Source organism: Poromitra crassiceps (genome assembly GCF_964638095.1).
Source record: "Poromitra crassiceps genome assembly, chromosome: 15".
Classification (NCBI taxonomy): domain Eukaryota; kingdom Metazoa; phylum Chordata; class Actinopteri; order Beryciformes; family Melamphaidae; genus Poromitra; species Poromitra crassiceps.
The window spans coordinates 17,541,801-17,568,987 of record NC_139634.1 but is presented as its reverse complement, the minus strand read 5'-3'; the positions used below and the strand labels follow the sequence as shown (position 1 = coordinate 17,568,987).

Below are 27,187 nucleotides of genomic sequence, written 5' to 3'. Positions count from 1 at the left end.
GTTTTTACTGGGTCAGGGTGTTCAGATGCAGCTTCCAAACATACTCCTCAGACACAGGCTCTACAAAGACAGACGGCCAGGAGGGGAGCTACTGCTGTACACACACACACACACACACACACACACACACACACACACACACACACACACACACACACACACACACACACACACACACACAAACCATGGTCTCTTTCTGCCGAGGTGGTCTGCTTTAGGCAATCTACATAACAGTACTATGTACAATTTAATATGACTAAGGATTGCATGCGTTATGATGCTTTTAGAAACCCAGAGGTGATGTAGCTGAAACTCACATACAAGAATTGGTATACTGTTATAAACACAAGTGTTACATACTGTACATCCATATCCTACAAACCTTGAATAAAATGTTCGTTTAAAGATTACTTTTGAGATATACTGTTAAACAAGACCATCGCAGAGATGATTGGCAGCCTCTACTGACCTCTACTCTGTATATTATCTAATCAGGGCAAAGTGCAGCTGTCTTTTTTTATTATTATTTGTTCTGATTTTTCCCCATTTTCTCCCCAATTGTAGTTGGCCAATTTTTCCTCCTGCTGCCCCTGTCGCTGCTCCACCCTCTGCCTTCATCGTCAGGCCGTAGCACATGGGAGGATCACGCTATTCCCACCAGTTCCCTTCCACCCCGACCAGGCGCCTCGACCACCCAGAGGAGGCGCTAGTGCAGCGACCAGGACACATACCGGTATCCCCAATCCGGCTTCGTACCCGCAGACACCAGCCAATCGTGCCTGTATGGACGCCCGACCACGCCGGAGGTAACACGTGGATGCGAACCTGCGACCCCGTGTTGGTAAGCAGGGAATCTACCGCTACACTACCCGGATGCCCGCAGCAGCTGGCTTTGATCACCATGGTTCACACACCAGTGATTGAGGCCGGACAATCTCTCCTGGCAGACAGACCCTGTGGAGGGCCGCAGCATGGTCCTCTCAGTGGGGGTCTCACTCCCCCCTGGAGCTCTCCCTAATCTAACAGAAGCACATGGACGAGCAGCGAGGGGGCTGACTCAGCACAAAGCGCTGTGGCAAAATGATGATCAAGTGGATAAGAATAGAAGCCAAAGGCAAGGAGAGAGGACACAGAAGTGCGTTAGCGTTACGTCAGGGCAAACTGCACATAACACTACAGGAAAGCACCATTGTAAGAACAACATTCTGTCAGGGTAAACTGCACATAACACCACAGTAAAGCGCAATGATAAGGACAACGCTCCAGGGGGGAAAGGGAGAGACATCATTATGCATAGTGGGCCAAATTATTCCACATCAAATGTATGGACCCAAATGTGCTGTGAACTACAGTACAGTACGTGAATTCTACAGCAAGAAAACATAGTCAATTCAGATTCAATTAAATTCTGTGGCAGCTCAACTTAACTCAGCTCAGCTTAATTAAATGCAATCCAACCCTACATGGCCTCACTCTGAAAGCAAGTCTAGTTATAGTTCAAAATACATTCAAAACAATTAAAGAAAAGAAGAAAAGAAAAATCTAAGATGAGAGAGAAACATTCGATCTAAATCCACTGATTACTCACAGTCATCTGATTTCATACGGTGGCACAAAAGCACAATCATACGGAAAGCCAGACATCGATGCTACACCGCTGCCACATAATAACTACATGACATCACGCCGGCCTGGCAGAGCGGAGCGTTCAGAGTGACTGTGTGTGGAACACAACAGCTCTCTGATCCCACAGCCTCCTGGGAACACCGGCCCACAACCTGGAAGGGGAAGAGTGCTGAACAAAGGGAGCGCAGACAGACCTCCGCTCCCTGATGGCCTGGACGCTTCACACCATGACAAATCCACAGCCCTACAAACATGGTGTCCGTGTGTCTCTGTGTGTGTGTGTCCGTGTGTCTGTGTGTGTGTGAGAGGGAGAAAGAGAAAGAAAGTTAAAGAGAGAGAGAGATTGAGAATCACACCAGGAGCAAAACTGCAGGACCCAAGCTTGGTCTCATGGCAGTTTGTGAAATATACTGTACACGAAATTGTAATCTATAGATTTGTGTACGTGGACACGATTTCCATCTTCCTCTTTTCGTGACACACGACTTTCAAACTAATTTCTTTCAATTGGAAGTATCTTTCTGTCAGTCAGGGCATCGAAATAAAGCGGTGGCCAGTAAGGGCGTTGTGGTCAGGTTGGTGGATGTACGTATGCCTTCGATGCTGACTAGGGATGTTAGACCTCCGGCTGTGGCTCAGGAGGTAGAGCGGTCGTCCACCAATCAGAAGGTCGGTGGTTCGATTCCCGGCTCCTCCAGTCCGCATGTCGAAGTGTCCTTGGGCAAGACACTGAACCCCAAATTGCTCCTGATGGTGTGCCAGCACCCTGTGTGGTAGCCTGCCGCCATTGGTGTGTCAATGGATGAATGTACCTACTGACTGTAAAGCGCTTTGGATAAAAGCGCTATATAAATGCAGGCCATTTAATGATTAATTGACAATTGATCATTAAGAATTTGATAGATCAAACTGCTGTATGTTAACCAATTAATCGACAATGTAGGCTATGTGCTATTTTATCATTTTTCTTTTCTTTTCTTTTCTTTTCTGAAATGATTTAACGCCACAAGGGCAAAATATAATGTTCACTGCGAGGAAGAAGAAAGCCAAGCTGAGCAGACAGAAAGTCCACGGTGGGAGAATTACACCCAAAAAGACAACAGTAATCATTATAAACATTGTAATACAATGTTGAAATATCTCGCGTCCACTGTCAGGCTTGGTGTGAGACATGTGGATTTACGTGCGGATAGTTGATGGCCAAGGCAAACTTGGTAACTGAAGTCTCGATAAATAGGAACGCTGTGGAACTTGATAGCTGGGTCTGCAAGGTACGAAGATGGGGAACTGTTGCAGTGTTGTCGCGAGATGAATCTAGTCTATGAGCAACTGCAGATGACCTGCAGAACCAAACCTTTATAGGTCCCGAATATGACATCACCTTGTGTTATGACATCATTAGTGAGTGAATGACATCACAGTAGGAATGATGACATCACAGTAGGAATGATGACATCTTCCTAACAGTACCCTCCCCTCTGCGACTGGCGTCCAACGAGGCCCTCAAAGAAGACATCTGAAGAACAGAAATGCCGCAGACTCCGGTGGAGGTGCTCTTCAGCAGGTGGTTAGATGCAGGTAGACAGTGGAGGTGCTCTTCAGCAGGTGGTTAGATGCAGGTAGGCAGTGGAGGTGCTCTTCAGCAGGTGGTTAGATGCAGGTAGACAGTGGAGGTGCTCTTCAGCAGGTGGTTAGATGCAGGCAGACAGTGGAGGTGCTCTTCAGCAGGTGGCTAGATGCAGGCAGACAGTGGCGGTGCTCTTCAGCAGGTGGTTAGATGCAGGTAGAAATGTCCCGAATGTCCCAAATATGACATCACCTTGTGTTATGACATCATCAGTGAGTGAACTATGACATCACAGTAGGAATGATGACATCATCCTAACATCCACAAGCACAATGACAGCTAATGCAGCCCCCCGTTTGTATTATTTGTTGTTTTTGCTCCAAGTGAAATGAGAGGACTAATAGAGGCCATCTCGGCGCTTTAGAGAGATTATGTCCAAGACCTTCACAGCTGTCCCTTTAACTGCCTGTAAGAAAAGCACCCCAAGGTAAGCAAATAATGCACCCCAGACACTACTATAACATCACATCTGATGGACTGTGACAAAATGTTTCTGAGTGTGAGTGTGTGTGTGTGTGTGTGTGTGTGAGTGTGAGTGTGTGTGTGTGTGTGTGTGTGTGTGTGTGTGTGTGTGTGCGTGCGTGTGTGTGTCCGCGGACACGCGCGTGTGTTTTCATGCAAATAGTCTTGTATTTATATCCTTGTGAAGGGCAAATATCATCCAAATGATAGAAAGCCGAAGAAGATACTTTTTGTTGGCTGCCATTTTGTTGTGTAGGTAAAACTAACCAAGTGTGAATTAATTTAAACTGAGGTCACAACTACTTCAGCCATGGTCTGGTGCCTCGCCATTTCACTATTAGTCAGTTGGCAGGCGAGTGAGTCAGTGTGATGGGATGTTCACCAGCTGCTGCTCCTGCATCTCACCCCGGGTAGCTCTATAGCCTCTTACCAGCCTGCTCTAAAACACACAGGGAGGGAGGGAGGGAGGGGGAGGCACACAAGCAGGGAGGGAGGGGGGAGGCACACAAGCAGGGAGGGAGGGGGAGTGGGACAGAAAGGTGAGGAGAGGAGGGAGAGAGAGAGGATGAGTGGGTAGGAGTTGAACATGAGGTGAAGGCGGGGGAAGCCTGCTGGTAAAGTCTTTCTGACACAGAATTTGAATGTGGTTTACGTTAAGGGATAGTCAACTCCTAGGTGTGCGTGCGTTAAACGATTTTAATGCACGACGTGGAGGCGAAGAACCTCCGCCAAGTGCATTCAAATCGTATTGTACCTAGGAGTTGACTATCCCGCTTAGACCATGGTCATTTGCCACCAATATAAAATGCAAGCATTCGCAAATGTTTGGTGCAAGTTTAGCAATCAAAATCTAAAGTTTTTCACGAGCCATAACTCTGTCTACCTAGAAAAACCTGGGAAACCGACTTGGAATAATACCTGGCACCATCATTACCATCCCGTCAGCTTCTCATGCAATGGAAACGTTCACTCTTCCAGTACGTAGGACGAACCTTGGATACAAATCGGTATAGAAGAACCCTTTAATTGGCTGAGCTGAGCCAGAAAGCTAACGTTAATCAAACAGCTGCGCAGGTTGGGATGAAGTTAGAACCTGTGAGTAGACTTGAGCCGGACTACGTGTGCGTCAATCAGTTTTAACGTACACATGCCAGCCAATCAGAAAAGAGTATTCATCCAGACCATAGTACAATTTTTATTACGTTTCATTTTGAAAGAATAGATAGTGGCACTGCCTTTGATCATGCAGTGCATGCAGTGATATTTTGTCAACACATTTGCGCAAATACTATGCTGCCAAGATAGAAATGGGATGAGCAATAATTTTTTTATATGTTAAATTACCTGCACTTCTAGTCGGTCACATTAAGTTTGACCCACATGCATGTTCACATTAATACAATTATGACAGAAATGTTGGACATCATATTCCTAAACATTTCATTTCCTGCTGGTCTCTTCTTTAAACTGATCATTCATAGTTTGAGGGTCGTTTTCACAGCCTTTTTAATGTTGGTTGTTAAAATTGGTCTTAAATCCAATTCCAGGTGGCATTATTAAATGTGTCTTTCTGAAACTTGCAGATACCCTGGAAGAGACAGGAGAATGGCAGCATGTCAATGACAAGATGATAAAGATAAAGTATGAGAGGAGAAAAACAGGCCTTAATGAGATAGAAGAGAGAGAGGGGGATGGAGAGGGAAGGAGAGAGAGAGAGAGGGAGGGAGGGAGAGGGAGAGAGAGAGAGAATACAGTGATGAAACAATGTTGAAAGAAACAATGAATTTTACATGAGCAATTTCAGCAGCAGCGGCGGCCACCTTCGACCCTTTCTACTGCTGACTAGTTGTTTGTCACTTCTTTGTGTAACTGTGTGCGTTTGTGTGTGTGCGCACGTTTGTCTAAGTGACTGCATTTCCACTTGTGTGTCTGTCCATGTAGTCATTACCATCTTCCACGTGTGTGTGTGTGTGTGTGTGTGTGTGTGTGTGTGTGTGTACGCACGAACGCACGCACAAACAATGATGCTTAAAGCAACTGACGAGCCGTGAGCTTAGCCATGAACGCACCATTTCCAGCATTATTTGACTGAGTGGTTACAGTGGCGGGCAAGCAGGAATCAGGGTGTTTGGTGAGGTGTGTTAAACTGAGTGGCTACAGCAGCGGGCGAGCAGGAATCAGGGTGTATGGTGAGGTGTGTTAAACTGAGTGGCTACAGTGATGGGCGAGCAGGAATCAGGGTGTATGGTGAGGTGTGTTAAACTGAGTGGTTACAGCGGTGGGCGAGCAGGAATCAGGGTGTATGGTGAGGTGTGTTAAACTGAGTGGTTACAGCAGCGGGCGAGCAGGAATCAGGGTGTATGGTGCGATGTGTTAAACTGAGTGGTTACAGCAGCGGGCGAGCAGGAATCAGGGTGTTTGGTGCGGTGTGTTAAACTGAGTGGTTACAGCGTCGGGCGAGCAGGAATCCGGGTGTTTGGTGCGGTGTGTTAATAGAGTTTGCTATGGATGGGTTCATATATTAGAGCTGTATAATCTATGGCTGAGTGGAGTGCTCAGAGCCCTAAAACCATGGAGGTTTAATCCTAATCCAGTGGCTAAGACCTCTGGCATGTTAAGGCATTGTGTACGGGGCTACCACATCCATGCTTCTCTACTAGGGTTGGGCAATATATCAATATGATATCGATATTGTGATATGAGACTAGATATCGTCTTAGATTTTGGATATTGCAATATTGTGATATGGCATAAGCGTTGTCCTTTCCTGGTTTTAAAGGCTTCATTACAGTAAAGTGATGTCATTTTCTGAACTGATCACACAGTTGTAGCTGTTTTATTATTTGACTTAGCCATGGAGTCATTATATCCACATTACCGATGATGATTTATCAAAAAATCTCATTGTGTAAATATTCTGTGAAAGCACCAACAGTCATCCCCACAATAGCGTTGCAATATTGATATCGAGGTATTTGGTCAAAAATATTATTGTGGTATTTGGTTTTGTCCGTATCGCCCAGCCCTAAATAAAAGGTTTAAGAACTGTTAGAACTGTTACATCTGTTATCTAGCATAACAGGCCTATATACACAGCTGCCCATTCTCCACTTCGACAACACAAGTCTCTTGTCTCAGTATTGTCTTGGATGAACGTAACCCCACCACAAACACACCATTTATATTCATAACAAGTTAAATTCATTTACGCTTTACTGTGATTAAAGACCATAGAGTCTGGGAAAGTGTGAGTGTTATTGACCATGGTAAAAAGAAGCAAGACTAAAAAATTGACAGAATGAGATCAGGCATGAAATCAGAGATTGAAATCGGGCAAATATATAGCAACGCCTGGGGTTCACTCTTATCTGTCAGTCCTCCGCTCCTCTGAGAGGGTCGGGGAAACCGTTACATTGCAGGGCTATGCTATTTGTATTGATCCATAGGCTCAGAGCTGTCTTTTGGCCGCGGGCAAACTGCACACCATACAGTACATACATATAGACTGTATAGAAATATGAACGTAGCCACCTTGACGTCACACAGTGGCTTCTGGACGTTTTGAAGCCTCTGCTTTTGCATTGTGATGATCGCCACCTTGTTTTTTATCGGGTTTTTCTTTTATAGAGACAGTCTGCATGTCTGGGAACGCCCATACAGGCTCTAGGAACGCCCACAATAGACACTGGGTTAGCCTGGGGGCGGGGTCAGGGTGGGGTAAATTCCCCCGTTCTATCCATTCAGCAAAGTTAGAATTTAGCTGATAGCCCAGCCCAGGCAGACACGATCTGGGATTTAACCACCGCAGTAAACGCACATCTGAGCAGACGTCTTGTGTTCTGCTCTAGAACCCCCAAACATGTAGTTTAGAGCCGCAGCACCGTCTTTTGGTGAGTCAGCCCATGAGATATATCAGCGGTTTTACCCCACTCGCGCGCCAGCCGTTTAACATTTTGTGGGCGTTCCCAGACATCCCAGTCTCTATAGCAGCACCACCTGCTATTGGTCCGTTATCGGCGAGCTGCACGATCACTGGACACACAACGTGTCAATCACGCCCCAAAACATAGTCCGCTTTATCGTAGGGCTGCACGATTTATCGTATTTTCATCGTCATCGCGATATGAAAATGCGCGATGAACACATCGCAAAAGTCACGTGTTATCGCAAAAAAAAAAAACGCAACATGCAAGATACCGGCTAAATAAGTGTCCAAATGTTCATGTCATTCTGGCCAATACCCCACTTCTGTTATAACATTTCAGTCTGGAATATGGAATATCTTTCAATAATCGTTATGACTAAAAGGCTAAAAGTAATCTCATGTGTAAGAAATTACTGTTCTACATTGAAGTAAAAATGTAAATAATTAACTTGTTGGTTTTGGATTTTTTTTAGCTTCAAGAGTGCATTTTTGTTCGTATGACCCTCAACACAGGCTTTGAGAATCCCGTGCCACTTACTGATACGTATGCTTAAATTAACACACTCGTATTGCAAAATGAATTTAGGCCCTCACTGTAATACTTCAGAAGTTGAATTTGAAGTTCAGCATTAATACATTTGTCATTTTTTGTCTTAGATTTACCTTTGTGTTATTGCAATATAAAACTACATAATTGACAATCAATTCTAGATTCTGGAATCGAGAATCGATTCTGGAATCGGATCGTGACCCCAGGAATCGGAATCGGATCGGATCGTGGCTTAGCCGGATCGGAGCACCCCTACCCATTAATATTTTTGTTTATAGCATTTATTTATTTATCGCAGGTCATTGAAAAGTGTTATCGCACATCGCAGCTTTTCCTCATATCGTGCAGCCCTACTTTATCGTCTATTTTACTCTAAATGAGACCATAATTTACTAAATGAACACCATGCTGTATTGAAGATGACTTGAAACTAGTGATGAGAGCATGAACTAATTAGGAAAGTGACGAGGTCATAAATCAAGTGAGAAGTAGGGTCATTTTCCCATTGACTTCTATACAATCGGACTTCTCTTTACAGCCATAGACTGTATAACAATGTATGTAGTTGTTATGACTGGGGAAATTAGCTATAGAGACCAAAGCCATTTTTAACCATGCTGTAAACATGTTGATTGCTGCAGATTTGGGGCATTTTAGCATGATGGGCTAATTGGGGCTCATTGGGCTGAATGGGGAATTACTTCCTTTTGGAGCCAGCCTCAAGTTGCCATTCGAGGAACTGCAGTTTTTGGTACTTTTTGGTTTGACCTGATTTTTCAGAACCGGAGGTTGGGACTTGTCACACCTACAGTATGTATATTATATATGTCACTTGGATTGGATTGTTTTTTTGTAATAATGAAACAAATGCCAATCGTCTGAGGAGAAAACACGCTCAGCCAACAGCAGATCTTAAGGACTTTTGAAAGTCTAATGTTGTCAAAAAATATTTCAAGGAACCCAAAGAAACTGTCCCATCCCATCGCTCCACGTCCCTCTGTTGTCTTGTGTTTGCCCTGGCAGACTAGCTGTTGTCTTGTGTTTGCCCTGACACACTAGCTGTTGTCTTGTGTTTGCCCTGGCACACTAGCTGTTGTCTTGTGTTTGCCCTGACACACTAGCTGTTGTCTTGTGTTTACCCTGGCAGACTAGCTGTTGTCTTGTGTTTACCCTGGCAGACTAGCTGTTGTCTTGTGTTTGCCCTGACACACTAGCTGTTGTCTTGTGTTTACCCTGGCAGACTAGCTGTTGTCTTGTGTTTGCCCTGGCACACTAGCTGTTGTCTTGTGTTTGCCCTGGCAGACTAGCTGTTGTCTTGTGTTTGCCCTGACACACTAGCTGTTATCTTGTGTTTGCCCTGGCAGACTAGCTGTTGTCTTGTGTTTGCCCTGGCACACTAGCTGTTGTCTTGTGTTTGCCCTGGCACACTAGCTGTTGTCTTGTGTTTGCCCTGACACACTAGCTGTTGTCTTGTGTTTGCCCTGGCAGACTAGCTGTTGTCTTGTGTTTGCCCTGGCAGACTAGCTGTTGTCTTGTGTTTGCCCTGGCAGACTAGCTGTTGTCTTGTGTTTGCCCTGGCAGACTAGCTGTTGTCTTGTGTTTGCCCTGGCACACTAGCTGTTGTCTTGTGTTTGCCCTGACACACTAGCTGTTGTCTTGTGTTTGCCCTGACACACTAGCTGTTGTCTTGTGTTTGCCCTGACACACTAGCTGTTGTCTTGTGTTTGCCCTGACACACTAGCTGTTGTCTTGTGTTTGCCCTGACACACTAGCTGTTGTCTTGTGTTTGCCCTGACACACTAGCTGTTGTCCTGTGTTTGCCCTGACACACTAGCTGCTTATCTTTGACACAGTGAATGTGTGCAGAGGCCTCTAAGCGGCTAGCTGATTCTGTAAGCCCCATGCCCAAAGCCTCACGAAGCCTATTCTCCTTCCAACAGTCAAACGTGACACAACCACAAATAATACAACTGTTTAGTCTGCCCACTGAAAGGGCTCAGGAGGCAGGATTTGATGCATTCATATCTGTTGAGGCAAAAAAAATAAAAATTCAAAAATAAAATAAAATAAACAAAATCCCTGTATTCAAGGTTAAATATCTCTGAAATGGGGTCTGGGTGAATGCTCTTTTTTGTCAGTCAAGGGTTCAAGTCTCCTACTATCTGAAATAAGCAGTACATTACAAAAAATGCTCATCTTAACAAGTCATCATCTTAAAATCTTTCTTCTTTTTCATAAAACATGTGGAAGATTCTGATATTTTCTAAGGAAGAAAAAGGCTCAACATCTGAAGAAAAGCAGCACAGGGCAGATCACTCCACTAGTATCAAGTCAATAAAATGACACCTCAAGATTCAAAACTGATTCAAGACAAATCTTGAAACAGATTGATTGGACACCAGCGATTAAACTTCCTCACCCAGCTGTCCGATGTTTTCAATTGTTTAAGAGAGAAATAAGATTTTAAGAATCAATACTAAACAAAAAAATTTTAAAATATACAGTACCGGTATATATTTTGCAGTGTAAGCAGCATCACGTCTTAACCTTGACAGTGGACAGGAGACAAACGATGTCAGTCACTGGTGTCAAACCAGAAGCCAGAGAAGTGTCTTGTAACAGATTAGCATGTGAACACTGCCACTTCATCTCTGCCTCTCTCTCTCTCTCTCTCTCTCTCTCTCTCTCTGCCTCTCTCTCTCTCTCTGCCTCTCTCTCCTTGTCTCAGTCACTCCAGCCTTTCCTTCCCTCACTCCTTCCCTCCCTCCCTCTCTCCCTCTCTCCCTGCCAGATGACGGCCACTGATCTGAGTGCTGTGGAGAGGTGAGGACATGGAGAGGTGGCATGTCCCATGTTTGCAAGCAGTGGACACACACACACACACACACACACACACACACTCACACAACTATTTGTTCAGGTGAAAAATACACGATATACAATATAGTTTATGATTTGCATGTTGCAGAATCGCATAGCCTACAGACTCAGTCTTGAACACAAGAGAAATGAATAGGGCTGCGACTAACGATTATTTTCATTGGATTAATCAGTCGATTATTTTCCCGACTAATCGATTAGTTGTTTGGTCTATAAAATGTCACAAAATAGTGAAAAATGACACTGTCCCCCCAAACCCCATGACGACATCCTCAAATGCCTTATTTTGTTCTGACCAACAGTCCACACCCCAAAGATAATCAGTTTACGTACTGTCATTATAAAACATTGTTGTACATACATTTTCTGTTGACTGACTAATTGATTAATCGTTGCAGCTCTGATACACAGTAGGCTCTTTCACGCACAGATCGCGGCAAAAAAGCAGTTTAGGGGTCCCGCAAAGCCCGCAGCCTCGCCACAGAAATTGCTTTCACACAGAGCCAAGCAGCACGGCCACATTCCCGTGCTGCAGTGTACTTTCAGGTGAAATCTCCTGCTCCCGGATTGAAAGGCGAGCACCACTCGCATGGTGGGCGGACTCGCCTTAATATCAAAACACATGCATCTGCTCCTCAGACCAACTCGCCACAGACAGCTATAGCCCTCTGAAGCTTATTATTATATCCGTTAATTTTACCTACTAATGTCAACATCGTTTGAGCATAAAGCCTAACCGCACGGAGCATTCCTCCTGGCGTCCCTGCAGTCATGATTGTATAGGCTACTTTTTTTACTTTCAATCCTGCACTTTCTTGCTACATGAGGTGATTTCCCCTGTAATTTTTTTATGAATGAGCTGACCATTCACACCTTTTCCGGCTTGCTGCGACGACGCTTTCAAATGGAGGCGGGTTGCCAGGTAACCTGGCGCTGTTACTACCTATCGTAGCGCGACAAAAGGCGTAAAACAATTATCCACCTATGCGCGTTCACGACTTTCACATCGGAGGCGCGAATCCTATTTTCCGTGCATTTTTCGGCTTTCAAGGCCGGTGTGAAAGAGCCTAGTGAGTCTTACTTGGAAGCAATTAAGGGACATTAAACATCCTTCTGTCTGTCTCTCTCTTTCTCTCACACACACTATCATAGCCTGCACAACACATGCACGTGCGTCTGCACACTCACACACACACACACACGTGCGCGCGCGCGCGCGCGCACACACACAACCAGTAGAAGTTTTGAACCCTACGCTGAGCAAAGCCATTGCTGCGTCACAGACTGGTAAGTAAACAACACAGATGTTAGATGAAGAAGATCATCATGATGATGATGGGATGGGGCTTAGGAGGGAATTATTCTCATGTATGCACATCTCATTGCACACTCATGCGCAAACACTCATGCCACACTCACTTAACACACACACACACACACACACACACACACATTGATGCTCAGAAGCTCAGTGATTGGAAATAACACTTAGTTTGAGAAAAAAAGGGATAAAAAAGGATAAAAAAAATGTGGAGAGGCGGCTGCAGAGAAGTGTGCCACATTAGAATGCATGGGATAACTGAGGATAAATCTCATGACTAACAAAGTGTATTCACATTTGTTATTCAGTAGACTATTCTGCGTTATTCAATAGAGTACATTTGGCAACTTTGCTGGAACAAATTAAAATGTCTCAGTCAGGCTCTTCTGGGATTCAGAACATAAGTTAAGTTAAACTTCAACATAAAGCTCTTAGTTTTGATAATCTCTAACAAGAAGCAACTGCAGTTAGTAATCCTGGAGGAATGTTGTAGGGTACAATATCACAGCAAAGCTATAGGTCCCTCTGGGAATTAATATGATAATATGATGATAATATGATGCCACAAAAAGTACAATCCATCCCTATAAAGACGCTGAGTAGCCTACTACCACAAACACAGTATAGGCTAAGTCCCTATACAATATGTAAAGTGATTTGATTTTTCATCAGGGATTCATTCAACATCGATTCCCCATAGCCGACCTAGATACATCTGTCCCAACGGGCTCATTCACACACTATTGGATAAAACTAATTGGAAGCGGACCTCAAGATACTTTTTTCCAAGAGCCTACCTCTGAAAAGAAGAACTGTCCAAATATAAAATCCAACCGAACACGGTCCCCAAAACTTGTCGCACCGCATCCTGGCACCGCTCACTGGACTCCCGACAGCCCCGGGCAGCGCGCTCCGAGTGTCGGCTAGACAGGGAATGCGCTCCGGCTTGACGGCGAGATGCACATCTGGCTGGAGGAGAGGAGGAGGTGCATAGAAAGAGAGATGAGGAGAGAGAGAGGAGGAGGGAGAGAGAAAGTGAGAGGAGAGAGAGAGCGAGAGAGAGAAAGTGAGAGGAGAGAGAGAGCGAGCGAGAGAGAGAGAGAGAGAGAGAGAGAGAGAGAGAGAGAGAGAGCAGAATGACTGTGGGGAGTTGATTGGCGCGTTCACGCAGCTTCAACACATGTCCCCCTGGCTGACACTGTCAGCGGGGGCGCGCGCTCGAATTGGTCTAAAACAGGCAGCCCTGGAACTTCACCGGTAGGCTACTCAAACGAAACATTACTAGAAGTTAGTCTAATGCTTTTACTAGCAATTCCGATGTGTTTGTGGTGTTCAGATGGTGAGATTTGAAAGATTTGACCGTGCTTATGATATTTTGCATGCTGTCCTAAAACAAATTATCCTAGTCCTAGCGTTAGCTAGTTCTTTTTCCTAATTATGTTACTTACCAAATGATTTGTGTTTAACCACTCAAAGTCAAAGTCAGACTTAACGCTACTTACCTTTCCTCTCACTCATTCACCTGACCTGCTTCCCTCGACTGTCCCCCAGCATGCTCTCGTGAGTTTTCGAGGGAAGGAAAGGGGGGCCGAACTGGACCTAGACTCAGAACCTGGCCTGGTGCGCATAACCTCGCGTCACCAGGCTCTCAGTAGAGAGAGCCTGCCCATCCTGCCTAAGATCCGCCACCTAGTGGTGTTTCAGGTGGTGTTTCCGCTTTGTGTGCTGCAGTAATTTCGTTCCCCCATAGAAATGCAGAATTGAGTCAAGCCTAACCTCGCCAGTTGTTACGAGTTAGACAAAGATGAGAAGCAAGGACATACCAAACAAAGTATTCAAAGAAGTAGGCTATTTGAAGCTTTTTGGGTAGCTATACTCGCTTCGCCCATTTTTTCTGAGCAGAACGCAAGGTTAGAGCGGAATTGTTTCCTTCAGCACAGCAGCACATAGCCTATGGTTCCCCGGCATTTCCCGGAACACCAGGGTGTGTTTCCGCCTGTAGCCGGATGACATGGTACAACCAGGTACAACGCTTTTGGCCCCAGACTACTGGCAGGGCATGATCTTTCCTCCTTAAGACCTCAGTGGTGTTTCCACTTTGTCCTCCATAGAAAGATGTGTTCATTTTATTTTTGTAGCTACATAGCTAGATCAGAGCTAGATAACGTGGATCACATTTATTTACGTTACTATGACTTGTGAGAATTGTCTTAGTGGAGCCGTTTTTGCCGGAACACAATGGTCCTACGCTTTTGGCCCCAGACTAACTGGACCTTAGTTCTGATTGGCTGAATGACTCAGCCAATCAGAACTGAGGTCCAGTTCAAGTGACTCATGCTACCTTCAAATTAAAGTTGTAAACTCGTGTACACAACATGCTTGTCATTCAAGTGGTCACGTCGTGAACATGCGTAGTTGACTAACAATTTAGCTAACACTAACTATGTTAATGCAGGAAATGCAAAGGCATAATGCCTGAGTTGTCTTGATGCAGTATGAGTCGCTACTAGCCGACCAGATAAACACACTTGTAGGCGTTATTAATGCCTAACCGAAAATCCCCATTCAACCAACCACTTTTGTTATGTTCTCAGTAATTTAGTATAGATTTTGTTTTATATTCCATTCTCTTATGATCATTGTTTGGGTGCATTAACAGCTAGAAGGATTTTCTCATCATGCGAGCACCTCTTAGCCATTTTCAAATCACTGTAGCATACAGCAGTGCCTGCCACTTCATACGCCGCCTGTCACTTCTTCAATCAAAGACAAGGCCATGAATGTCAAACAGACATAAGACACCACCCAACCTACTGATCAACTCAATGCTGTTGGACAGGAGGATGAAGTATGAACTGACACCACCAGCTCCACACACACACACACACACACACACACACACACACACACACACACACACACACACACACACACACACACACACACACACACACACACACACACACACACACACACACACACACACAAGTTGTGGCACCACCCTCCTACTCCCACCGTTGTAGACTATTATTTAGGATGCCACCTGTGTCACCCTGCAAAACAACTTCCCCCTGGTGTTACAAAAGGGTTCATTCTGCATTTTCTTTTTCTTTTTCTTTTTGTTGTGCTTGTCTCCTTTCTGCGGCAGGCATGGCTCATCCTCAAATGACCTATTTATTCCGGTCCATAAATACTTTCAGTGGGAAATAGAATGTGACAGGCAATGAGCGGGAACACTGCCTATTTCTCCAAATGTTCTCCCTCTTTCCCTTAATGAAACATGGCGTCTCATCTAAAGGAATGGGCTTGTCCTATAAGCCTACCCACTGATAGACCACCAGGTTGCCAATATTTTCCAAATAAATGAGCTTTAGACCGCCAAATGTCTGGGTCCCTAGGAGCCCCATCAGAGGTGATTTATGCTGTTAGATGTGACTTGGTACAGAATCCCATTTTTGGCTGTAGGTGGGGCAGCTGTAACAGGCAGTGGAAAAGTGGGCAGTGCTCTCACTGGCCTAACTAAAGTGAAAAAGCAAATATATGGTTTTATTATTAGCAAATAAATTAAACCTTTCCTCATTCTGCTAAGGCCCCATAATATCGCTTATCGATTTTGGGATGGCATTTTCAAATTAACCGAGTCCCACGCAAGGTGTATCACATGCACGCACCGTTTCGCTCATACTGTATCCCGTTTTGGGACTGGGAGTCATTGGGAATCAACATATTCTGTTGTTTCGGTATGAGGACGTGTTGCACAGGCTTAGTGAAGAACTGTCCATAGTGCTGAAATATCCAGGAACAGCAATTTTTGATACAAGGATAAATGATAGTTCACTCAAGTTAAAAACTGTTTGAATAAAAAAAATATCTAAATCAATGCCCCAAAAATAACATATAAAAGAATGGTTACATACAATTCAAGTCTCTCTCATTTTATAGGCCCCAATTGTTAGAATACACATAAATAGTTTTGACACATTTATATTGGCTCTGTTGGTCAAAATATTACAATACAGCAAAAACAGGCCTATAAAACAAACTAATAAATAGCCTAATGTTAACCATAGAGTAAGGCCTGTTATAAGCCTGCATCTACTGTAATCTAGAGCAGTTCATGCTCAGAAGTATCAGATTCCCTTTGTCACCCAAACAGCTTTGTGAAAAAAACAAAGATTTTTAAGAAAAAAAGCAGCGAACTATAAATCTTATAAATACCCAATGTCTTATGTTGCACCATAAATGCCATTTTTGGCCGCATGTGTGGCCTCCTCCCTGAACGCCCTCTCTCCATAAAGCACAGAGTTTAGCCACCAGCCAACTCTTGACAACTGCTGAGTCTCTGAGCTCCTACAGCCAGGCATGAGATGGAGACAGAGACTGAGTTGCATCTGAGCTGAGCCCTTCTTTTTTTTACCCACCAAGATGGCGATTACCAGGTAAAACAACCAAGCCAGAACACGTCCCGGGCCCCGGGGCCCGGCATCAATGTGGGACCCACAGGACCCAGCCGGCAGGTGTACCAGCCACATTGTGCTCAAACATCAAAGGTCAGAGAGAAACAATGTTGATGCTTGTAGATTAAACTCATGTTTCGAGGCCCTGGGCTGTGGAGCTTTGTACATTTTAGTAACCCAACTGTCTCAATGTTGAACCTCAGCCCACAACCCAATGAGAGAGAGAGAGAGAGAGAGGGAGAGAGAGAGAGAGAGAGAGATGTCATTGTTAAGTGAAGTGTGTGTGAGAAACTAATTGAAATACCCAGGAGGCACGCAAAGTAGCGAAGAGGAAAGACTGCAAGGAAGAGAGTACAAAGGCTCAAGTGAGCTGTTAATTCTCTATATTTTATAAATGAGGAGCTTCACTAATGGACTTAATGTTGTGGAGTCGCCCTTCCTGTTCTCTGTCTTTCCTGCTTAGTCTCCTCTCTCTCTCTCTCTCTCTCTCTCTCTCTCTCTCTCTCTCTCTCTCTCTCTCTCTCTCTCTCTCTCTCTCTCTTTCTCCCTGTACATGTGTACACATCTAGCCTACACAAAAAAACAAAAACTGCTGGTACAGTGACTATGATGCAGTCAGGTTGGAGTGTGTGTGTGTGTGTGTGTGTGTGTGTGTGTGTGTGTGTGTGTGTGTGTGTGTGTGTGTGTGTGTGTGTGTGTGTGTGTGTGTGTGTGTGTGTGTGTGTGTGTGTGTGTGTGTGTGTGTGTGCCTGTACGTGCGTGTGATAGAATTGGGTCAGATGAGTTTTAGTTTGTGTCTGAGTCACTAGGATGGTCACTACCCACACAGCTTCCACTGTGACAGAGAGCACACTGGTCCCAGAGCTCCACTACCAAATGGAAGGGAGTGTACATCATGATTAACATAAGTAACATAACTTGCAAGCTGATTCGCCAAACCTGCTTGTTGCATGCTACCAAATTCTGTCCATTTATATTTTGTAGTAAGTAACCACTCCGAGCAACAAAGATGCAGCGGAAATGTATTGCAGTAAAAGTATACGTTATATTTAGGAAATGTAGTGGAGTAAAAATGAAAGTTAGGGGGAAATAAATACTTGTGCAGATAGTCAGTAGGAGCATTTATGACTGAGCACTAATTTTTATTTTTATTTTATTTAACCTTTATTTAACCAGGTAAGTCATTAAGAACAAATTCTTATTTACAATGGTGACCTGGCAGAAGGCACAGCCTTTTGAGGCATAGGGTGTAGGGGGTAAAATAAATATAAAATTAGGACAAGTTAAAACACAAGTTAAAACACAGTTAAAACATGGCAAGACAGACAGAGCAAAAAAAAACAAAAAAACAGCCGGAGCAGACAGGCAGGGGATAAGTACTAGTTCAGGAACACTGTGGGCGCTGTGGTTGTGTTCCCCCCCATATCTTCAGTGCCTACTGCCCAGGTGGGGTATCTCGTCGTAAGGGCCTTTCTCTCTGTGTGGAGTTTGCATGTTCTCCCCGTGCTCCCCCAGGGGGTTCCTCCGTATATAACCCCCCCCACTAAAAACATGCAGAAGATCAGATCGTCATCGCCATCCGACCAGTGACGACAACATCCGAAGTTCGTCCCCGGGCGTTGTACGAGAAAGCGACCACTGCTCCTGGCCTGCCCCTCGGAGGAAAGGACATGCCTGGATGGGTTAAATGCAGAGGACACTTTTCACCGGCCACCGTCAGCATGAGTGTGTTGTGGCCGCATGCATGTGTTGTGGTGTTCGTGTGACAATAAAAGACGGGCTTGTCCGTTACGAGAGAGGAAGCAGTTGCAGGTGTCAGTGAAAATGTCCATGATAGAGTCCTTGAAAGCTGACTTGGAGATGAAATTGTGTTTTGGGGATTTTCAACTGGATGAGGTTAGCAGAACGGGTGTTGTAGGCAGCAGGTGCAATTTGCAGCAAACTACACAGATAGGGGGTGACAGACCAAGGAGAGTTTTGTAGATTAACATGAACCAGTGTATTTCATGACGGGTGTGCAAGGATGGCCAGTTTACAGAGGAATATAAAGTGCAGTGGTGAGTTCTGAAAGGGGCATTAGTAGCAAAACGGATGGCAGAGTGATAGATAACATCAAGCTTCTGCAGAGTAGTTTTGCAGGCAGATCATTGGTTCAGTGCTGATTATAAACATCTGTTAAGGTTGCACGTCATTCAGGAGTAGTCATTTGTTAGAGTGACTGTCAATCATCTTCACAATACCAAGAGTCAACTATGCAGATAAAACAAAACAAATGTTTAAGGCGCTTTCTTTTTTCAGACAATGCCAACCCATCTTTAGGCTTGAATGCCTCCCTTTTTATAGCCTACCCGAGTGTGAAGACTTCCAGGAGTTATCATCAGCCATCAGAAAGCCATCAGACATTTTGGGAACATAAGAGGAATTCCACTTGGATAGAAAATTAATAATAAGAGGAAATTAATAGAAATGAACATATGAATTTCCTATTATATCCCACCCATGTCGATGTATCTGTATCTGTGAGGTCATTTACACCTGGCACTAACATGTGTTTTCTGTCATCAGATTGCAGATTGTGCTTTATCACTTGAAAGTACAGGTGTAAACGCCCCGAAAAACGCATTGAAGAAGGATTGCACTCTGATCGGCCAAACCACATCCGGAGGTGGTCAGGGATGCATTGAACACAAGTGTAAATGCAATGTGTCCTCTCAATCTGGATACAGCAACTGTTTGCAGATTGAGAGGACACCCATTTCTGCCATCAGATTGCAATCAGATGGCAGAAAACGCACGTTAATGCCAGGTGTAAATGACCTCTGTGTATCTGGTCCTCCTGAAACGGCTCCTGATTATCTGTGATCGACTGACTCCGATGTTGCTTCTCTGTTGCCAGCCAGACATGTGGTGTCTCTCTGACACTGTACTGATGTTGCTTCTCTGTTGCCAGCCAGACATGTGGTGTCTCTCTGACACTGTACTGATGTTGCTTCTCTGTTGCCAGCCAGACATGTGGTGTCTCTCTGACACTGTACTGATGTTGCTTCTCTGTTGCCAGCCAGACATGTGGTGTCTCTCTGACACTGTACTGATGTTGCTTCTCTGTTGCCAGCCAGACATGTGGTGTCTCTCTGACACTGTAGATGTTGCTTCTCTGTTGCCAGGGGGGGCGGGACGTGGGAGCTAATAATGTGTGATCAAAGAAAAGACATCCTCAAAGACAACATTACACCCACAGAAAAAAAACTCTCACATACTTTTTTAGAGATGCTTAGGTTTATAAATAAATAGCTGTAGGCTAAATGATTGATGAATTTGGTTCTGACGGACTTCATTGTCTGTGATGAACTCTTATTTACACTTGAGATGTTCACAGGTTTGTGTCTTAGTGGCTGCATCTGTGATGGAGAGAAAGTCAATATGACATCACACTAATAAGAGATGAACAGAAAGCCTGCTGTTGCTGCTTTAGAGGAGGAGCGATTTCATGCAGCACCTTGAAGTGGAGAAACTCAAATGGACACTATAGGGAACCACTTTAAAACTGAGATTTTACATCATAGTAAGCCTTTCTTGACTTAATAGAAAGCATGGCTTTAAATTCCCCTACAGATAAACAATATATATTTTTTAAATGCAACTTGGTCTGTGTGTGTGTGTGTGTGTGTGTGTGTGTGTGTCTGTCTTTTAAATTCTTTTAAATTCTTTAGTTTGATCTTAGTCTGTTATTTTTCTGATTTGATATCCAAAATAGTATACTATATTTATATACCTATTCTTTGCCAACAGTGTCTTTGTATATTAATAGTCATATGCTTTTTGCTCACTTTAATGTCTGCGTGCAGGGAAATGACTGTTATTCTCTATATCATTTCTACATTCTGCATATTTTATTTTCACCCCTAAACCCTGGTTCAGAAACAGAGAAGTGTCCAATGGCAGTCATTGTGCTAAGGGCGCCACCCATTGGAAGAAATGCTGATGTACACAAGACCATATTCAACATCAATACATTTTCTTGAATGACTGGATGAACTTGCCTCTGATCATTTAGATGACAAAAATGTAAGAATGCTAAAGAAGTTTTCAATAAGAATGTATAATCTCACTTCCATATTGAAGTGTGGAGTAGTTCTTCAATTGAGAAAAAAAATTCTTCCTCTTTTAATTTTAGCAAACTTTTTTGTAAACATTGAATTTTCAGTGCTTCTCTGAAAATAGTTGATATGCGCTTTGCATATTTTGTGAACTAAACCTATTTCTTTCCTAGTTTATTGAACCTTTCCTTGTGTTTACATAACTGTGTTTACTTTCCAAGAGGTATGACATGTCCAAATCTTTGACTACCATGTGTGTGTGTGTGTGTGTGTGTGTGTGTCTCTCTCTCTCTCTCTCTCTTTCTCTCAGGGCCCTGGCACTAAGATAAGTGGTACCTAGAGCAGTCGCCGCGATGCTTGATGCCATTCATTCCTGTTTGGCTGCCTGTGTATCCAGTGAAGGAGGCTGTTGTTCTCCTTCACATGGAGCTGAAAGGTTCTGGAGTCTGGAGACGCTCAGAGCCTCAGACACTCCACACTGATCAACAGCTCAACACTTGCTGCAGGTAAATCTCTCATTTCTGCTACTTATTGGATAACTTTGTTTCTAACTTAACTGCAGTATTTTATGACAAAAGAGATGTTCACCATTATTCTGCTACTTTTCAAATTGGTTTCTTTCATTCCAGAGAGTTTTACTCCTGTGGCAGTAGGAAGACAGTTGTTAACTTGTATTTTTCTTTATTATTGAGTACAGTATGTGTGTTTCTGTCTGTTTATCATCCATTATTTGATTTATTGATTAATTCATTCATTTATTACAATATCACAGCTATGAATTTTCTTTTTCTAATTAGAGACATGAAACTTGTGATACTGGTTGCTCTTTTGAGTGGTAAGTCAGACTTTTAATTTAATGACAGAATAAATCGTCTTTAATACAAAATATGTTAAAACTGTAAGCATTTACATAGGCTAATCCACTGGAATATTCAAACTCAGCAATGTACATGTAATTAGTAATGGGTTATTCTGCTTTTACAATCAGCATCAATTATCAATAATTATTAAAATATGTCAAAGTATTAGTGTCCCCTATGTTCCAACCAAAATGTATGTTCTCCACCTATACATTAGGATTAGTTAAAATTTTTGTAATCAGATTCCATTACATGTAAACCATTACCAGTGAAAAGTACACACATTCTTTACTTAAGTAGAAGTACCTCTACAGTTACTTGTCTAAACAAAGACAGGCTTTGAAATGTATAAAGTATAAAAGTAAAAAAGTATTTCTACTGGCTACTTCTGTGCAAAGCTAACTGAAATTCACATCATATTAATATAATTTGAAGACTATTCACTTAAAAGATCCCTTCCAAACATGTTTTAAGATGTACAGTATAAAGACTATACTTTGATGAATAATTTGTGTGATATGGTTTTTCCACAAGAACGTGCACTTACGGTAATGCGTGAAAGCTTGGAGAGCGCAAGACGAGAGAAACAGAAAAACGTTACATCGTTTTTGTCTGCCCTGCATTCAAACTAAAGTAACAAGCCTCGTTTGAAAATGTAAGGAGTAGAAAGTATACATATTTGTGTTAAAATGTAGCAAGTAAAAAGTTGTCAGAAAAAGAAATTGCAAAGTACACTTGAAAAATACTACTTAAAGAGCATAGGGCAGGTTAGAGACCCCAGTGAGTCAATGTGTAAGAGAATTATGTAGGAACTGGATTTTCACATTAAGACACTTACATAATACACTACAGTGACTTCTGGGGTCGTTTTACTTTTTGTGCTTTTATTTTGGAATCTTGGACCCCAAAGCTGTGACGTAGGCTACGGGAGTCCTGGGAAGTCCCTGGCTGGCTGCGGCATGGGGCTGCGGGGCCCCCTTGTGTACAGTAACAAAGTATTTGTACTGCATTACTTCCATCTCTGTCCATTACTCAGAAAGTGTTTGTGTTTCCTGTATTTTTGTGTAAAATGTGCCTTTAACATTGTGATCAGGGGTTTTTGCTGCCCCATTCATGAAGGAAGAGGAGGTGAAGCGCTTTATCCGGCTGAAGAGACAGGAGGAGCCTCCTCGGATCCAAACCACTCTCAGAGCCAGTGGGGCTACACCATTCAAGAACAGGTGATGCCGCACTGCATGATGGGAATGTACAGTGTCAGTCAGTATAGCCACTGACTAGGCCTGTCTTATCTTTATTCGAGGACACGTTCTCTCTCTTTACTATTCCACTTGTGATCCACCTGTATCAGCCGAGGCTTTGTCATGCATGAAAGAGGCTTTTCTGTGACAAATGATCTTAATTCCTCAGGCGAACGAGTCCTGGACAGCTCTCCGAACAGATGCTCAGTACTACATGGACATGAGCGCCCTGATGTTTGACCGCTCTGTGGCTACGTGAGTGACATCATTATCAGCACCATGACATCTCATATGTGCCGGTTGGTGGTTGTTTTAATCCCAGGCACCTTACAGCATAGCCTGGGTCACCAGAATAAAATGTCAGCATTTTACATTTCTGTAATCCACGGATACGTAGAATGTCAACGTTTCTGAACCAAAGTATGTTGCATATCACATTTCTAGATATATATCAACATGATAGAGTCTGCTATTGAAATAGCATGGTGGATAGTAAGGGTGTCATGCTCGGGGTGGATGGAGGGCGTAAACACTTGCCTTTGACACCGGAGAGCCGTGTTCAAAGTCTACATTTCAACCGTAAGCCATATTTAACATTTCTGTTGAGCCTAACCCAAACCATAATCCTAACCTTAACCAAGTTGGCGGCGAGGTTTTCATATTAACCCGCCATTTTGTTTCAAATTTGCGTTGAGAATATGAGTTTGCAGATACATAAAATGGCAACATTTTATTCTGGCGACTGGGTTCAACCTCCTGGTGCTGCACAACCCAGTGGTTTGTACAGCAGCAGGAGGGCATAGAGGGGATTGAACTCGTCACCTTGGCAGCATTAGTGCTACACTCTGCCCACTGAACCACAGGGCCACACTGACGTGACTGAGACCACATCCTTCATCTGAAGATCATCTTTTAATAGCTCTAAAGCGTTTGCCATTTGGTCCACTAAGGAGGACTTAAATGATAGTTGCACTAGGAAAGATTTGTATGTCAAAATGCACCTGTCTCATCAACCTAAATCACAAAGTGCATGGGCCTGCCATAGAGAAGAGCACGACATCCCCATTAACTGAAACACTGCAGATTCACCCTATTTGGCCAAATTAAATTCTGGCTGGGTTTGGACACTTCTCTGCCCACAGGGAGCGATGAATCAAAGAGCTAAATACAAAGTGTCGCCCAGACAGCACTGATAACACAGCAGTGACCCAGATAAATGTTAGCTCTGCCTCTCGCATCCATCTTCTTTGGTTTTCTCTGGTATAACGAATCTGCAAGCTCATGTTTTTGCTCTGGTCCCCCTCCTGTTCACACAGATTTCCACCAGACCTGAAAACGGTCGGGCCAATCGTTTGCATTTTCACATTTTTGTTTCACATTCATTCCAATTCAAATGTGTTGTTTCGTTGCTCTGATTGCTTGTAATGATGTCCAGAGGCATTTTGGTCTGCGCCCGTTGATAACCCCCCCTGGAAATTGAGAAATCCAGACTCATTTGCATTTGTGAATTGGGCTTGTGATGTCAGGCTAATCACATGGTGCATACTGCATGGTGACATTACTTATTTCACATTACATGATTTCTGCTCATTGAAGTTCAAATGTTTCAGACAGTTAGCTCTTGCTGCCATTTTGGAGCCACCAATGTGCGAAGATGCCTAGAGCAGCTTTAAGCATTATACTTGTGCCATAAGTCCCTTTGTGGTATCAAGGTGCTGCTTATTTCAAATGATGGAGGAGCCAAACATTTCACATCTCATATTTCATATATTTCCATGCTACTTGTCTGTGTTGCAGTGAAAACAACATGGAGATGCTACGCAACGCTCGTGCTCACCTGGACAGCCAGACCGCTCAACACTAACCAGAGGAACACTGAAGATGAGGAGTCACACTGTAGATACAATACAGCGCCACCAAGTGGCTGTGTGCCTGAAATATCCACAATGTACTTTACAGGAAAATAAATATTCATGTTTGTGAGCTCCTGCCACATACTTTCATGAAGGAATGTATTCTGTTTGCATAGAACATTTCCCCTGTGCTTGGCAAATAAATGCATACTTGTGTGTTTTGCTTGGCAAAGGGTAATAATCTCATATTCTAACATAAAACATAATGCTGTTGAAATTGGCAGTGCTGCTGATTTTACTGTTAAACGATACAGACAAGGAAGACAGAAGGAAATGACCAGTTCACGGGCAGATGGGAGAGTAACAAAACTTGATCAGCCACTGTAATATTGTTCAATAGTTCAAAAGTTAAATTCATAACATCCTAACTCTTCAAAACACATTGTACATCAACCTCTTTTAAGACAATCTAATTATCTACGAAATGTGTGACTGCCAGGACCTTCTAATTTTTTTTATTACTTACTATTTTAAACCACTAGTGCAGTGGTTCCCAACCTTTTCCAACTCAGGGCCCACTTTTATGTCTCAAAAATGTTCGCGGCCCACCTCCGACCCCATAAATACAAAGGCCATATAATGCGTTCTCAGAGCACTTTTTTATTGAAAATTGAACATAAAGGACTGAACTGAATACAGGAGAAACATGTTGGAAGCTCCACAGTCACTAACACAGCACCTGTAACATGTTGCAACACCTTCAGTATTACAGTTTTCAAGGAGCTGTCCACACACACACACACACACACACACATACACACGCACACACACACACACACACACACACACACACACACACACACACACACACACACACACACACACACACACACACACACCAATCATTCAAGGAGCTGTCCATCAGCACCACACAGATGTCAGAAATGACAAGCAAGGGGCTGTCTGTAACAGGCTAATTAACAAATGATTAATAAATAACGGTATCCTTCAACAATGGAAAAATGCATTCTCATAACAATTTGACATCCAATATCAGATCCAAACAAAATCCAAATATCAGAAGAAAGCCCATTAAATCGATAGGGTTACAAATAAACACAAACCCAATATAAAGATGATGTAAAGATGAAACTTCAATTCAAGCAAAAGCAATAACATCAAAGAAACAAAAATCATACTTTTTCAAGTATGATTTTTCAAAATCTTAAAAAAAAAAAAAAAGATTTTTTTTTTTTTTTTTTTTCCAAAAATCATACTTTTTTGGAAATGATTTGGCGGCCCACTTGCAATACCTTCGCGGCCCACCAGGGGGCCGCGGCCCACAGGTTGGGAATCACTGCACTAGTGTATACGGTTATGAATATCTTTATTTTTAATTGAATGGACTAGAGGTATACATGACATAAAATATGACAAAATACAAACATCATGTATTAAAACAACTTTATTAAGTACATCATTCTGGACAGTAGGACAAATAGCTTTGGGGATTGTGCACTGCAAATCACTTTAAAAGTCACAATATAATCTCTATAGTTATTATTTATAGATGTTAATAAAGGTCAGCAAATGTCTGGTGAGTTTTCAATTATGCTTTGACATGGTTGTAATGCAATATCTGTGTGCAGGTCCCAAAACTACAGCAAATATTGCATCCGAGGCTGGTAAAATCATGAGACAGACTGGGACACAATTTGCAACAAAGAAAAACAGAACAAGCAGAATAAGACGACCGCTCTATGAGATCCCCAGATAAAACCCTACAAATAAACTTCAACCAATCGGTGACCTGGATGCTGCATCATCTCTCTAATTTACTGCAACCTAACTTGAAGATTTCAAAGAAAGTAAAAGGCGGTAGCATCTCCAAGGAAATATGAAAGGTAGTTTAAATGTTGTTGGTTGTTGTTGTTTCCCTTCTCTTACACTAGACTCCTAAAAAGTAGTTAAGAATTGATTTGTGCTTCTTGAGTTTGATAACTAGAACAAGCCCCTCTGTAGTGTCTGAATATTTCCATGTATGTATAATGTTAAGTGAGCTGATTATTAAAGGAACATTTGGTTATTTTTCAACGCCATGCAACATGTAACATTGTGAGGACAAATGTCCTTCAATTCAATTAAACTTTATTATCCCCAATGAGGTATTTGTTTTGTAGTCAGGTGAATAAAAAACCAACAGCACACATAAAATCAAAGGCAGCAGCAGGAAAATAAATAAAAACAATAGTCAATCAAATAGATAAAAGGTTAACTAAAAGTGAATCAAC

The 27,187-nt window shown here is 43.0% G+C and overlaps 2 protein-coding genes across 2 annotated transcripts in view; one reads left to right on the top strand and one right to left on the bottom strand.

Moving 5' to 3' along the window:
• The window catches only part of LOC310790093 (neuronal acetylcholine receptor subunit alpha-7-like), a gene marked incomplete at both ends in the record, with an annotated part of 76,876 nt that extends 63,618 nt beyond the window's left edge, over positions 1-13,258 (bottom strand). Inside the window, one exon of the mRNA XM_083651785.1 lies at positions 13,189-13,258. Coding sequence (XP_083507911.1) covers positions 13,189-13,258 — 70 coding nt within the window. The remainder of the gene's footprint in view (positions 1-13,188) is intronic.
• An 8,488-nt stretch (positions 13,259-21,746) lies between these two features.
• LOC310790092 (uncharacterized protein C3orf85-like) lies at positions 21,747-24,907 on the top strand (the record flags this gene model as incomplete). Its single annotated transcript, XM_083651784.1, is given in 5 exon segments — positions 21,747-21,780; positions 22,899-22,963; positions 22,966-23,025; positions 23,213-23,298; positions 24,841-24,907. Coding segments are annotated over 5 exon segments (312 nt in total).
• Positions 24,908-27,187: the final 2,280 nt, after the last annotated feature.